The 15,551-nt window shown below is 42.5% G+C and overlaps 1 protein-coding gene across 1 annotated transcript in view; it reads right to left on the reverse strand.

Moving 5' to 3' along the window:
* Positions 1-7,286: 7,286 nt before the first annotated feature.
* Positions 7,287-15,551, reverse strand: part of trhr2 (thyrotropin releasing hormone receptor 2) — a 99,399-nt gene continuing 91,134 nt past the window's right edge. The window contains exon 6 of the mRNA XM_030426939.1: positions 7,287-9,587. Coding sequence (XP_030282799.1) covers positions 9,009-9,587 — 579 coding nt within the window. The 3' untranslated portion in view covers positions 7,287-9,008. The remainder of the gene's footprint in view (positions 9,588-15,551) is intronic.

A 15,551-nucleotide genomic window follows, 5' to 3' on the forward strand; every position in this document is an offset into this window, starting at 1 on the left:
GCCCTCAGTCGGTGGACCGGTCGACACCTGCCAGTGGCCCTCAGTCGGCGGACCGGTCGACACCTGCCAGTGGCCTTCAGTCGGCGGCCCTAACGGCGCCTGTTCCAGCTCCTCGGTCGGAGGCCCAGCCAAGTCCTGTGCCTGCTCCTCGGTCGGAGGCCCGGCCGAGGCCTGCTCCTGCTCCGACTCCAGTGCCAAGTCCTTGGTCAGAGGCCCGGCCGAGTCCCACGCCGAGTCCTGTCCCTGCACCTCGGTCGGAGGCCCGGCCGAGGCCTGTCCCTGCACCTCAGTCGGAGGTCCGGCCGAGGCCTGTCCCTGCACCTCGGTCGGAGGACCGACCGAGTCCCACGCCAAGTCCAGCACCTGCTCCTCGGTCGGAGGCCTGGCCGAATCCCACGCCAAGTCCAGCGCCTGCTCCTCGGTCGGAGGCCCGGCCGAGTCCCACGCCAAGTCCTGTGTCTGCTCCTCGGTCGGAGGACCGGCCGAGGCCAGTACCAAGTCCCGTGCCAAGTCCAGTGCCAGCTCCTCGGTTGGAGGCCCAGCTGAGGTCGTCTGCTGTCAGCGACCGTTCATCAGCTCCCAGGCTACCAGCTCCCGGCAAACCTCTGTCGGTGGTCCAGCCAAGACCCAGGAGGTATTCCCAGCCAGCGGTCCGGCCTCAAGAGTGTCTTCGTCTTCGCCTTCGCCGCCGGCCTCCAGTGAGTCCCAGCCCATGCCTTCGCCACCGGCCTCCAGTGGGTCCCAGCCCACGCCTTCGATGCCGGCCTCCAGTGGGTCCCAGCCCACGCCTTCGCCGCCAGCCTCAAGTGGGTTCCAGCCCACGCCTTCACCGCCGGCCTCCAGTGGGTCCCAGCCCACGCCTTCGTCGCCGGCCTCCAGAGCACCTAGACCTTCGTCTTCGTCGCCGGCCTCCAGAGCGCCTACGCCTTCGTCTTCGTCGCCGGCCTCCAGAGCGCTCCTCGCTACTTGGACTTATGTTTTGAGGGACATCTTGGAGCTGTCCCTTGAGGGGGGGGGGGGGTACTGTCATGACTGTAGATTCTTGTTCCTTGTTTTGTTATCGTTTGTCATGGTTTTGTCTTGTGTCTATTTCCATGTCTTTGTATCTTGTCTTGTGTCTTTTGTTTCCCCATGCCTTGCCTCTCGTGTGTTACTGCATTTGGGTCCACCTCCTCTATCCATAGTCTTCCCTAATACCCCGACCTGACACACGTACAGTATCGTCCTGTTATTCACTCTGTTTGAAAGGGCAGAGGAACTGCATTTCACCTGACCTACACACTCAAAGGAAGTAACTAAGATTAGTGTTTAAGACGTGAGCCAACAAACTATTAACCTATATTTATTTAAAACGTGACATGTCCAGGCTTCATGCACAGATTCAGTAAGAAGTTTCTGTTCTGACATTCATCCAGTCTGTTTTCCCTCTATACCTGCTCTGCATCTTCTTCTTCCTCTTTCCCTCCTTCTAGTGTTTTTCCATTCATTTCCCTCACCTGTGTTTTCTCTGCCTCACCCCACCTGCACCTCATCCCCACATCATTTTTTTTTTATTTAAACCTGTGTGCTCCATTCTGTCTTCGGAGTTTGTTCAGGTGTCATCCACTGTCCCCCCCTTACCTCTCTTGGTATGTTCCTGTTATATTTCCATATGTTTTCACTAATTCGTACTTTGCTTTTGGTTGTACTTTGTCTAGCTTTTATTTTGCTACTTTGGATATTTACACTTCTTGGTTTTTGGATTCACTTCGTGGATTTCCAGCTTGTGATTAAAACTTGTTTTTTGTTCCTCATCCTGTATGTTTCTGCATTTGGATGCTCACTGTATTTTTGTAAGACATATCACAGCAGCAGCTTTAAATAATCAGCCTACCTGCTGCAGTAACGTTGTCTGTTATCACCCACTGTGCCAGGCTTCATGTGAGTTTTACATTATAAATATGGAAGCCCATTTCCACCAGTTAAAGAAAAGTATATGATGAAAATAAAGCTTGATTGAAAATATTCTCATATTCACATTCCCATTACAAAGTTGTTATTGTGAGATAGAAAGTCAAAATAAGAGATATAAAAAGAAAAGGTCCACTGCATAAGATGTCGGTAGTCTTTGTGAATTTATTATTAAAAATTACGTAAGGGAGGGACAGAACAAGACATGAAGGCATCTGACCAATCCGTGCATCTGACCAATCCGTGCTGTCCGGGCCGGATGGCACGGATTGGTCAGATTTTTCTCAGTCCTACAGCTGCCACAGAGGTCCGATTATTTTCATTCCTTTTTCTGAATACATAATGTAGTTTAACAAAATGTGTTTCTGAACAACATAACAGCCCCTAGCTTTAATATAGTTCAGTCAGACAACTCACGTTTGAAATGTTTATAACAAAGCAGAACATAGTTAGAATATGGTGTCTAGGCTTTGACCTCATCACTCCCCACAGATATGTTTATATGAGATATTGAGGAGTGATGATTAAATATATCCCCCCTAGACAGAGCCTGTAGGTGGATGCTGGGGTGGTGGTGGGGCTGAAGGAGCAGGCAGCGATACTTGTGCAGGGCAGCAGCGGCATTGACAAGCCCGAGGGACAAAAGGGAAATTTTGCAGCTTAGCCCGCCCAATTGAGAGGGTGTGTTTGTAAGATGGTCTGGAGAGTGAAGCATGTCACATGTGTATGTGGCAGTGCAGGTCGAGTTGACTGCCTGAACTAGCTCGCAGGCGTCGCTCCATTTAAATATAGTACCTTTGCTTCAGCTGTTGGAGCGTGAATAATTAGGAGTGAGGCTGATATCAATGGAACACAATTACAAACTGTTACACTGAATTACACATTTCCTGTGAGTTGTTTGAGCAAAGGCAGCACTTTTTTTGGTATTTCAGGCTTTATTGACAGAACAGCTGAAGGATATGACAGGAAACCAGTTAAGAGAGAGGGGGAGTGACACATAGCAAAGGGCCCCAGGCCAAGACTCCAACCCGGGGCCGCTGCAGCAAGGACAAAGCCTCTGCACGTGGGACGCCTGCTCTACCAACTGAGCTAAGCCCAACTGAGCCTTGATTAGATGATTTAATGAAAAATGAAATTAATTGTAACTTTAAGCATTCGTGTTATTCGTATTATTAATTTCTTTGTCATTTTTTCAGTTTGTAATTACTTACAAAATCAGTTCTGTTTCTGATGGCATGACCAGACTTTCACTGGCTGACAAAGCTGATCTCTGATCAGACAATCATAACTTCTTTTGAAATATGCTGTTTCAGCAAGCCACCATTCAAAATTAAGAGCAGAAAGTAGTTGTTGTTGTTGTTGTAGTGGTAGTAGTAGTAGTAGTATTTTTAGGTCAATTCAAGACAATTTTGTTTATTGTATATAGCCCACAATCAAAACTCAAAGTGCCTCAGTGGACTTTACCATCAGTAGAACTTAAAACAGTGTACAATCTGAACAGTTCAAAACAGTTATGACAGAGAGGTGGTTCAGTATAAGTTTTACATTTATTGATTCATCTTAAAATAGTGAAAGAAAGCCACTGTACTGCCCATGCATACTTTGAAACCAATGAACAATGCACATTTCTTATAACAGTCAAACATCATCCTGCTGCAACAAAACAGACAGAGCCACTTAAAAAAATGAATCAATTTGAATTTCCATGATTACAGCACATTTATAACAGAACAATACAGCAGCTCTCCGGGGCTAAATCATGACAGAATTAGACACACACCCTAGCATGTGTAAGGGAGCTCTACAATCCTACTATCAGCCAATCTGCACATTGTCATTATCCAAAATTAGGACAATATAGCTAACATAAGTAATTTAAAGGTGAACTTTAAAGTGCATAGTACATAAATAAACGGGTGAGTCATTATGCTTTTATCATTTTAGAAATGTTTTCTTGTTCCTAAAGAAGCCGAGACTTTAGTCACCATAAACTTTGGCTGTGACTGAATTGCAATTACCCTTTTTGTATGTATCCCCTTCCTTTAAGCAATGCATGCACATAAATCAAGAGTTATAGCAACAAAGTGAAATAAGAATTACATCAATAAAGCTGTAAATATACACATTAAAGTTACAAAGAGAATGTTTCTTTAAATCCTTATAATTTATTCATCACTGAAAGACTTGCTCCACTATTACACAGCAGAAAACTTTAGGGGACAAACAAGAAAATTAAAAACCAAACACATCACTGACATGCATGACACAGAGCTCCTAACATCTGTTCGGATACTGCAGCTGTTTCCACGAATCAAGGTTTTTCCTTTTTGCCTTACCCTTCTGCTAGCTATCTTACCTTCTTCTCCCTTTAGTCTTGAAGTCTATAGCATTTAAATCCAAAGGACAATTGTTTGGGCATACAGGAAATGTAGTACAGGACATGGAGCAAGGGGGGAGTGAAAATTAACAAGAAGTTATTGTACATGTAAATCTCTGGGCCTTGGGTTGAGGCTTTTGTCATTGCATGATGAGAGCTCTAGCAGACTCAGACCAAGTATCAGTTCTTGGTTGCACATATTAAATGTCTTCAGTATGTTTGTTTGCTGATGGACTTTGTTAAAGTATTTGTAAATACTGAATTTACTGCTTTGACATTATAACAACAACATATTCAGCTTATACTTTAAAAAAATATTTTTGAATGGAGAGAATTATCCATTTCATGTATTTTCTTTTTCTAAAAATATCAAACCCTGATTTTGATATCACAGGTCCATGTAAAGCAATAAACAGTAATCGTCACTCAGTACATTTACATGCACAGTTTAGTCAGATTACAGCCATAGTTCAACTGTGCTACTCAATCAGACAACTGCAATTGTCAGAGTATACATGCCGGTGAGAAAATCGAATTATTGGGCCGAAGCATGTCATACCCCAGTACAATAGGTAGCGCTGTGCCCATTTCAACTAGTGGTAACAGAACCACCTCCGGCTGACCTCTTTACACCACCAGCTGTCTCTGCATTCGAGAAAGATGGCGTACGAAGAGCGAGACGAAGCTACATCTTTGTACTTTTTTTTTTCTTTTTTTAATATACTATTTTAATCCCAAATTGGGAAATTCTTTTTTCCACTCACATTACACACAGGTGCACACACACATGCAGTGTAGAGGAGATGAGCGAAGGGGCAGCCACACATGCCACAGCGCCCAATGAGCAGTGTCGGGGTCGGTGCCTTGCTCAAGGGCACCTCGGCAATGCCCAGGATGTGAACCAGCACTCTCCAACTGCCAGTCCACATCATTCTTTTTTTTTGGTCCGGGTGGGACTTGAACCGGTGACCTTCAAGTCCCCTAGCCAAGTCCCCACGACTGAGCTATTGCTGATCCGGTCCAATTTTAGTCAGACTAAGGTGCATGCATGCATCTTAAAAATCCGATCATATTCGGACTAACCCAATAATTCAGTTTTCTTGAGTGTCATGTAAAACGCACTGTTTGTCTCCATGTTTTTCACACCCGAAAAAGAACCAGTGTGTAGGATTTAGTGGCCCCTTGTAGTGACGCTGTGTTTTGCAACCAACCAAACAAACTTCCCATCAACCCTACCTTTGTGGGGAAGAACACATCTGGGGACCGATTACTGTATTCTGGTATCTGGCAGTACCACAATTTATGCCTTACCAAAGGGTAAGAATAACCATGAAACCATAACATTTTTCTCCCTAAAAAAGGAGTAGGAGAGATGCATGCCCTATCAGTCCATGAGGGCCTATTCCTGTTAAGGCCAGAGGATGGGGAAAAGTGCTGCGCCTCAACCCAGCCTTTCTCCCCAAGGTTCTTTCAGATTTGCAGATTTTGACCAGGGGTCCGTTTCACGAAGCAGGTTCAACAAACTCTGAGTCTAACCCTGAACTCTGAGTTGATCTACTCTGAGATAGGAAACTCTGAGTTTTCAGTTCCAGAACAGCAGATTTGAGTTAGTTTGATCAACTCGGAGTAGTTTAACCTGGAGTTAAGCACGTGCACCACAAGTATAAAAAGACAGCATCAATGGAGCCTTCGATTCGACAAGTCACCATGGCAACAGGGAAGAGGAGGGCTACGTTTTTCACCCCACTGGAATTGGAAATATTAATGAGCTCATACGGTGAGTTTGAGCACGTTTTTAGAAGGAAGTGTAACACCGCTGCAGCAGCAAAAGAGAGGGAGACGGTGTGGGAGAACATTGGTGCTCGGGTCAATGCGTAAGTTTAAATGTAGTCCTTTGCAATCACAATAATATTACAGGGGGAAACTGCTTGAGTGGTAGCCTATTAATTTATTTAATTTAGGTGCAATCCCGCGGGGGAGAAGCGCACTTGGCAGCAACTCAAGATGAAACATAAAAACATTCGACCTCGGCATAATCTCATGGGGGTACCTCATTATGATCATGTTTTACATAAATGTAAAGTAAATATTAAGTGGCTGTTTGACTGTACAGTTGTTTTATCCCCAACATAATGCTGTTTTCACACACATAAATGTCTTCTCATCTATATCATGTTCTGTTAAATAATTAAGCCTATTTAAACTTACACAGACTTCTACTCAGCCAACAGAAAGAAAGCAGATGCCCGTAAAACGGATGGTGGCCCAGCACCGCCACCTCTAACAGAGGCAGAGGAGCTGAAAATGATAAAGATGGGTAGTAGCCGTTTCAGGGCGAGGCACACTTTTCTGACCGCTCTGTATACAGTTGCCTTGCTCAAGTGCTCTGCATCTCCCACGTTGTATAAAAAACTCCCATTTGCAAAAAAACGCAGCGCAGCACACAATATCTGCTGGGATGTGAGAGCATGACTTCGGTTGGTAATGTTGGAAATGTAAGGACGGATCAGGTTGTGTATGTAAATGATGGACTGTGACGTGAAACGGTACCGCTCAAAAAGATAATTGTCTGGAAATGCAAGAACATCTGATAATCATCTCCCGACGAATATTTAATTCTCTGCGCAGTAATGCTGCATCTTCATCCACGGGATCATTATCAACAGGACATGCTATGTGAAAATAGTCGCCACCTAATATAATTTCTAATGAAGGCCTACTGACTGAGACTACAGACGGCAGAACTATACTACGCCAAAACTCGCCTGCTGACTGAATGAATGAGGAAATCAAATACGGTGTGTGGCTGAAAGAGGGCGGAGACAGAGAGAAACTTGAGGTTTGTTGAGAAAAACCTGGTCCCGACCAGCTTAGGTTCATAGAGTATGTTACCATGGTAACTGACCGAGAGCTTAAGTATCCTCTCTCTGTGAAACAGGCTGGAGTTACCCCTCTTTCTCTGGTTCGAGTTACCTCCCTTTGTGAAACGGAAAACTCAGAGTTTCCCTCATTTCAGGGTTAACAGACTCAGAGTTTTCACTAAACCTGCTTTGTGAAACGGACCCCAGACCAACTCTTGGTGTTCTTCATGCACAAGTGTCTGGGTAGATGTTGTCAAAGGGCAGACTGTACCAATGGATCAGGGATATGATCCAGCAGGCATACAAGTGGGGCAGGATTGCCAGTGTTGCCTTTAAGTAAGGGTCCTATCCACCCGCAGAGTTGCGACCTCCTGGTTGCTGTGGAAAGGAGCATCTCTGGAAGAGATCTGCTCAGTGGCTCCTGAGTGTTAACATTCACCCATCCATAGAGAGCATCCATAATCGGTTTGGGACTCTGAAACTGCTTTCGATCTTCACAAGGTGTCTTACAGAGTCACCATTCATATGGAATATGTAGCTGTATGGAGAGATAGTCTCTTCACTCAGAGATCCAGTTATGTCCCTCTTACATTTTGCATACTAAGTAACTTGGATCAAGGAAAGAAGTTGTCATTCCTTTTTCTCCAATCACTATGTGCTTGACATCTTCTAAACAGAAGCGCATTAATCTTTTGCTCATGTTTGAGTCTGTATTTGCTATTGTACAAAATTAGTAGATTCTTTAAAAGCTTTTGTGTCTATGCCTTTCATAATGTATTAAATTTACTTAGTCATAGTTGGGTGGAGGATCATAACACATTAGAAACATAAGCACAGTCAGAGAATCAGTGTTTTAATCAGTACTGCATATGTGAAAAACATTATTTCTTTTTATATTTTCTTTCTGTTTTTATACACAAGAGTGTGTCACTTGTTTCTGTACCAGTCAGTGGAGATGGTGACTTGGACAGATTATTTAAAATGCATCATTATGCAAATTATTCATTATTTGTTTTCATAATAATTAATGTTTATTATTTCACTGGGTAAAACAATTCTAGGAATGCATGATCTTGGTTCATTATAAGAACAAGTCCATTGTGTGTTTTTGAAGAGGAAAAATGTAGAATAATAGAAGCGTTAAATTAAATGTTTAATTCTATTAAATGTCAGTTTTAGGACTGAATGACCCAGTTTTAACTGCTGTTCACACAGCAGCCTTCTCCTTTCTGCCTTCAAAGTTCACCAAGATCTGCACCCATATTGGCTGCACCAGAGCCCATGCCCTAGGCTTCTGTGCTAACTGCTGCAGGCTGTACGATCATCGCAGCATAGCCCTCTTGGCTTCTGTTGCCTTGAACAAACTCTAATTCATATACGACTTCACATTTGACATATCACGTTGAAAAGATTTTGTGGGCAAAGACATAATGTTTCCATACCACAGTGCGAATTATACCATTTGCAAATCATCTTTTTCTTTTTGCATGTGACCTCAGTGGTCAAGGCAAATCTACCAATCATGATATAAATGCATGTCAAAGATTTCTTTACTCTCTTCATTATCTAAAGCAGATCCTGACCATGAGTAATTTAGAGCAGTGGTGTCAAACTGATCCAGTAAAGGGCCGTGTGGCTGCAGGTTTTCATTCCAACCAAGCAAGAACACACCTGATTCAGGTGTGTTCTTGCTTGGACACCACTGATTTAGAGCCTTTTTATCACCAGATGGAAACAGCTCAATTGTTGAATTTTTTCATTGGATTGCAGTGGTATTTACAAATGTATAGATCGTCTGAAATTTAGTGATATGCAAATGTTTACATGTTTACATGCTTATCATTTGCTGTATGTCTGTCTGCAGAATCAACTGTGATATTAGTTGATGAAAGCAAATCATCACCAAAGTTCTCATCACCAGTTGGACATACACCAAAGTTAAAAGTAGCTGGGCTGAGGTTGATGGGATGGTCTGCTGTTTTTCCATTGAGTGTTGTTGTCTCCTGATGGCCACTTCCAGTCTGCTTTGTAGTCATATCAGTGGTTGTATGCTGGATGGCTCTCCTTGCTTTATCATTCATTCCATTGCTATTGGCCTGGTAGGTTCTCTGTCCTCGGACAGTGGTGAAGCCAGTTTGGATCATCGACAATGTTCTCTGATTTCCCTCAGGCCGCTTGCAACGGTAAAGCCCTCGAAATGCCGAGCGAAACTTCTGAGACATGGCATTGTATATAACAGGGTTTATAGCACTGTTGGCATAAATGCATGTACGACAAAACAGGAGAAACCAAACATTCTGATATGGTGTGGACACAAAAGAATTGATTAAAACTAAAGTCCGGTAAGGCATCCATAGCAGAGCGAATAGGATCACCACTACTGCCAACATCTTTGTCACCTATAGAGAGAAAATAGAGAAATAGTTAATTAAAAATCCTTTAAAGCAGCTGTGAATAGGGGAATGGCAGCCAGCAAAATTATTTTGCCCCTGATGAAAGTGTAAAATCACACATTCATTATTTACATCATATACTGTATATCCATCAATACAGATTAATTAGATAGTACACTTCATTTACACAAAAGAAGCACCCCCTAAATTGACCATAACAACTGTGTCTCACAAACAAAAATAGGTAACAGTGTTGTCCCTTTTGAGGCATTATCAGAAACTTTAATTCAACTATAACAAATAATCTTGCTACTTTTTATTTTGTGTTCATAACTTATCAGTTATTTATCAATTATCAATGTACATTTCCTGAACTATAGTGCAACATGAAAAAGACATTTGTGTTTTAATGAATCATGAATCATGTTTTGTCAAATGAGTATTACTATAAGGTGTTGTATTACATGATTTAATAATGAAAGTATTTTCCAAAATTACAAATAAGAAAATGACATCACAATCACTGTTGCCTCAGTCCTTGATTCAGTGATTATGAGTTATCTCTCTATAAAAGCAAATAACCTTTGTCTGTCTGTGTGTGTGTGTGTGTGTGTGTGTGTGTGTGTGTGTGTGTGTGTGTGTATTCCTCAAATATCTCTGCGGATCAGGATCAGACAGACCTGAGAGTTTCAACATGGCTGCTGCGTGGTTCAGGGGTGTGCTGTTTCGCATTTGTTTGGACTGCAATGATACCGTTAATAAATTATTTCATAAATGCTTTACAAATTCCACGAGCATTGTCCACCGGAGCCACTACAGTCACGTGCGCACCAGAGCCAATCACTGCACATTGTGGCCACGCGCGCACCAGAGCCAATCACTGCAGAGCCCACCGCGACCCCCCACCTTAAGAAACAAGCAGATTTATACCTGCAGCGGCACGAGCTGGACCGGGATTTTGCCGGCGGTTCGGTCCCGTTCTGTTCTGTTCTGTGCATCTAAACTGACTGTTGTGGATTAATGAGATTAAACGAGTCCGGACCAAGTCTGTTCGGGTCTGAGGAGATCCGGAGACGCGCAGACAACAAAGTGGAATCGGAATCTGTGGATGTTCGTGTGTAGCTAGCCGCTATCTAGCCGCTAGCCGCTAGCCGCTAGCTATACGGCCCACCTCCCGAAGCGACGGACCGGAAGAATCGGCACATCCAAAACCAGGGAACATTGCGAACATTGCCGTCACGTTTGCTTTGTGTCTGCTGCAGGAAGAAACGGTAAAAACGGGCTTTTGTCACGAAAGTGTCCAAGCAGCAGGTTTGGTTGTTGAGGAACAGGAAGTTGTGGGAGGGACCTAGGCGGATGATTGACAGGCAACGACGGTCGGTGTGTGTGAGAGTTGAGAGATTTGTGACATTTAGCGTGTTTGGAGTGTGTAGTTAGTGTGTTATGTAGTGTTTGGTGTAGTGTGTTTAGTGAGTAGTGGAGTCGTTTTTTTGTTTAATGAGTCAGAATAATGAGGAGAAGCTGAATGTGGAGCAGGCAGTGCAGCTCTTCATTCAGCTGGAAGGAGCTCAGGCAGACCTGAGCATTGCCTGCATTTGAATGTAAATAGTTACATATAACTTTGTAAAGTTTTTAAATGTATGCACACATTTAGATAAACAACAATTTATATTTGCATTATAAGTAAAAAAAAAAAATGGTTTGTTAAACATATTTGTGGTTAAAAAAATCTAACTTTTTCTACTCGGATTTCATGTTTTTTTTTGTGATTTTAGGTCCATTGTGTTAATACAGTATGTCAAAATAAAAAAATAACTGTACAGTCACACATGTGAGGTTGTGCTGAAAATAATGACACCAAGTAAATAGCTTTTAAGATGAAATATAATGGCAAAATCAAAAATAGTCAAAAACAGCTAATTATACCCTGGAATATCGGATTTCACAACAAACCTAAATATCCCTGACGTCCCACCTTCAAACACAGCCTCATTTGGCCATCCATGAAAAAGCTCCTTAACCTCCCACTTTTTTATAGGAATACACTTTTCTCACGGGCACTGCACTAGTATATATGATAAGGGAAGTTTTGCTATATAGTTGCTTTACCATAGTCCACATCTTTGACATTCCACACATACACTTAGTACAGTTTATTAAATGTCTTCCTGTAAATTGAAATGGTGGCTAGTACAGCCAAACCCACTTGAACACAACACCTTTAGCCTTCTTTTCCCACACGTCCATAAAACAGCTCCTCATAAACTCTCACTAGCCAACTTGATGCTACGTACATGCCAAATTCCAAATGGCAGGTTTGGAGGGCCTGGTGAATAACAGTGGTAAAAAGGTAAGTGCCTGTAAGTGCCGTCTAGCAAGATTGGGGGAATAGCAGGGCATGTCCATATGCCTTGCACAGAAAAGTTAAGAATATTTCAAATTCTAAAAAAATGTTTCAAAAACACAATGTATGCAAGAGTACACACCAGGTACACCACACCATAGGAAAACAATGGTTTTGCTGTTAAGCCAGTTTTAGCAACACATCTCAGTTTAATCATCTGCTTATACTGTTTTATTATTTTAGTCATGTTCAGTTAGCCAGCCTCATAGCCGACTGGTCTTCGAGAGTTGGTTACGTGTACTGGGCCAGAGCCAACTTTCAACTCATTCAGTGCAAACTGAGATGGGGGCCATTCACTGAAATACACTACTGAAGAAAGATGCCTCCCGGGTAATCCTTCCATACACATTCCTATGAAACTACTTGTGGATTGCTAATTGCTTTGCCATATTTACGTGTTTCCTCAGGCAGCTATGGGGGGTGAGGACTTGTCGTGGATATTGACTGCCATTTGCAGTAACCAATCGCTCTGATTGTGCATTACACCGCAGTGTAGCTAGCAGTCCGCCATCTGCCGTTTTTTTATACTGGGCAATAAGCCGCCAAATGGCCGTCCTTTTTGCGGATTTAGACAGATGGCGGTAAATTGGGGGTCTTTTTTGGTCCACCAATTTGACACCTCGGAAGGTACACTTATTACCGCCTCCATTGCTATATAAATCAGAGACATCGATGTGCCAGCAATTGCGTGAGATGGGCGGAGCTGTCGATGACATGCACTGTTGTGCGATCCACAGCTGGGGAGTTTTAAAACCAGGAAACAGCTGATCACAGCCGTCAGTTCATGACTTCACCCGCGGACATTAAGGCGAACAACTGGACAGCCGCTGAGATCAGTAGATGCTAGCGTCTCCTCGGTCTCTGTAGCTGTTTGGTTGTGTTAGCTTGTTGTTGTAGCGGCAAGCTACGAATGGTCGCTACTTTCAAATTAAAAGCCCCCCGCTAAGAACCCAGTTTTAAACTCCAATGTGGTGCAATGTAAAGCTCTTATTTTGAAGACAAATTCGTTGTCACTGTTCACTGCCCAACCTCGTGCATCACATCACGTCACATGTTTACACCTACCCGAGTGGCGGCTTTTGGAAAAGGAGGAATATTACACCTCCCTTTTGGAAAGACGGGGCGGCACATTGCCGCCTTTATCTTGCAGCAAATGTGCCGCCTTTTCTATCTAAAAGGGGCTACAGTAAGCACGGTGGTAATGGAACAAAATAAATCAAAACTGCTTCTGCCTGAGAAGACAGGCAGAAGACAGAAAATACACAATGGAGGTGAGATTGCTGGGCTTGGCTCCTGGTGCCCCAGGGATGAGTCAGCAAATAGGACTGCTAACTAAGCTGAACAGTTAACAGAGATGACCAGTGGTGTAGTCCAGGGTATACGCGGGTATACGGCGTATACCCACATAATTGTCAGTCAGCATTGCATATATCCACTTCTAAATCCCCCCTGATGCGCACGCAATAGCCACACCGGTGAACAACGAGGTGATTACATCCCCCCCACTTATTGCTGTGGTATTAAACCGTTTGCCCGCCCTCACGGTGTACCAGCGTACTGAAATGGAGCGCACATCAGTACGGTGAGTATACATGAAAACCCATTGGTCAAGTTAGATTGATTGACAAGCCATCAAGCCAATCACAGCCATTAGACATGAAAAGTGGAATTTTCGTCCCCGTAAATGCTCGGAAATCTTCCTAATTTTCGGCAGTTAACGACAATTTACAGCCTGTGAACGTCGCGTTCGTCTGTGCCACATATTGACGGAAACGACGTATGTGGAGATCGCGGAGGTGCGAATGGCTCCAATTAGCATATGAATGACAGCGAAACCACACCTGGCCAGAGGATGTGTGGCCTGGCTTGAATGTTTTCAGTCAGTATTGGATGAAACCACTACTTTTAAACAAGAAAATTCACTTGTGATCTGTCACTATTGGTCACCCTGGGTCCTTATAAATGTATGTATGTACATATACACAAAAACATAACTTGTTAACTTTAGAGAAAAAATAAATAAATAATTTTGTGTACCTTTTTTACATAACTTAGCTTTACATAGCTAATGACATACACAGTAATTAATCTAGCATACTTTCATTAAAGAAATCAATTCAAGCTCAAATGTAAGGGTCTATAATCAGGCTATACTGAGCCTGATCTATTTATATCAGAGATTTTCCTAAAATTTAGTTAATACCTTTTAGAAAAAGGTCACCTGGGGTAAAACTCCCCTTGCTACCCTGATTTGCATTTGTATAGCTCACAGCATTTTCATTTACATGTTAAAGCCTCCCATAGAATCAGGGGGAGGGGGGTCATGGGGGGACAACTGCCAAGCAAGGCCCACGTCAATTTCCGACAATTCACGGCAGTTTTCACTGTTGCCTGCAAAGTGCTGTGTGCACTCGTAAACCTGAACTTCCACAACAATCTACAGTGCCGCTTACTGATAAAAATCCCACTTTTCATGCAGTATACGAAACAGCTATTTAACTAGTTAATAACGTAGAATCTTGTCTGTAAATAAATAAACTATGTCTTGCTTTGTAGCATGTCAGCTAATATTAAGCAAGCCAGGTGGCAAACAAAGTGAATGCAAGCCAGGTAAAGTTAATGGTAGTTTGGTAATGACAGTTTTCTAAAGACACCCACTGATTTTGACATTATTCAACATTATCATTATTCTTTTTGTGAGGAATGCCAAAAGGTAAGAGGCAGCAGAAGATTGACTTCTTTTTCAAGTCAAGTTGTCATGTAAGTGGAGTTATGTGACAGGATGGAAACAGAAAGCTAGCATTCAATCTAATGCACTAATTCAAGTTTATAATAGTACATTCATATTCTTGCATTAATGCCATGTAGGTGTTCATTTATGTAACTTAAAGCTATTTGTTGGAGCTTAAAACCTTCTTTTCAATGAAGAAAATCTCCTACATCAACTCATCCCTGTTACTGCTCTCAGAAACTAGAAAAGAATAGAAATGAAGATGATGAAATGCAATAAAACTATTAAAATCTTAAATAATAAGAGGAATGAAATAATATAAAGTACAGTAAAGGCTAGGATGAAAGATTAGTGAAAACAGATTAGAACAACAAAATATATGTAAAATAATTAATAAAAAGCAGATAAAAGAACAACAAAAGAAAGGAATGTTTCCTAATCAAAATCAAGGCTGTAGAAGTTGGTTCTAAGTTTACATCAAATATTTCAACACTTCCATGTTCAGGATTATTAACATTGAGTTCTTTATGTAGGATGTTTATGAGGAAGGGAAGTCCGGGAGTCAGGACAAAGGAGAGCTAAGGGAATAAGGAATAGTTCACACAAAATGCCTAGTTGTCTCTCACTAGTCTGTGGGCCACTATTGGTTTAGTAATTTCATAATCCTTCCTCCCTGAGATCAAGCAGCAGAGATTATGTGACAATGAGCAAATACTACTTATGGAGTTTTGGGTAAACTAAATTGAGTAGTCTTACATGTCACTGTTTCTAAAACAGGGCGTTTTTCCTAGCTGTGTTAAAAAAGGGCAAAAATTGAGAGTATACCCACTTCTCC

This window comes from Sparus aurata, chromosome 8 (genome assembly GCF_900880675.1).
Source record: "Sparus aurata chromosome 8, fSpaAur1.1, whole genome shotgun sequence".
NCBI lineage: Eukaryota > Metazoa > Chordata > Actinopteri > Spariformes > Sparidae > Sparus > Sparus aurata.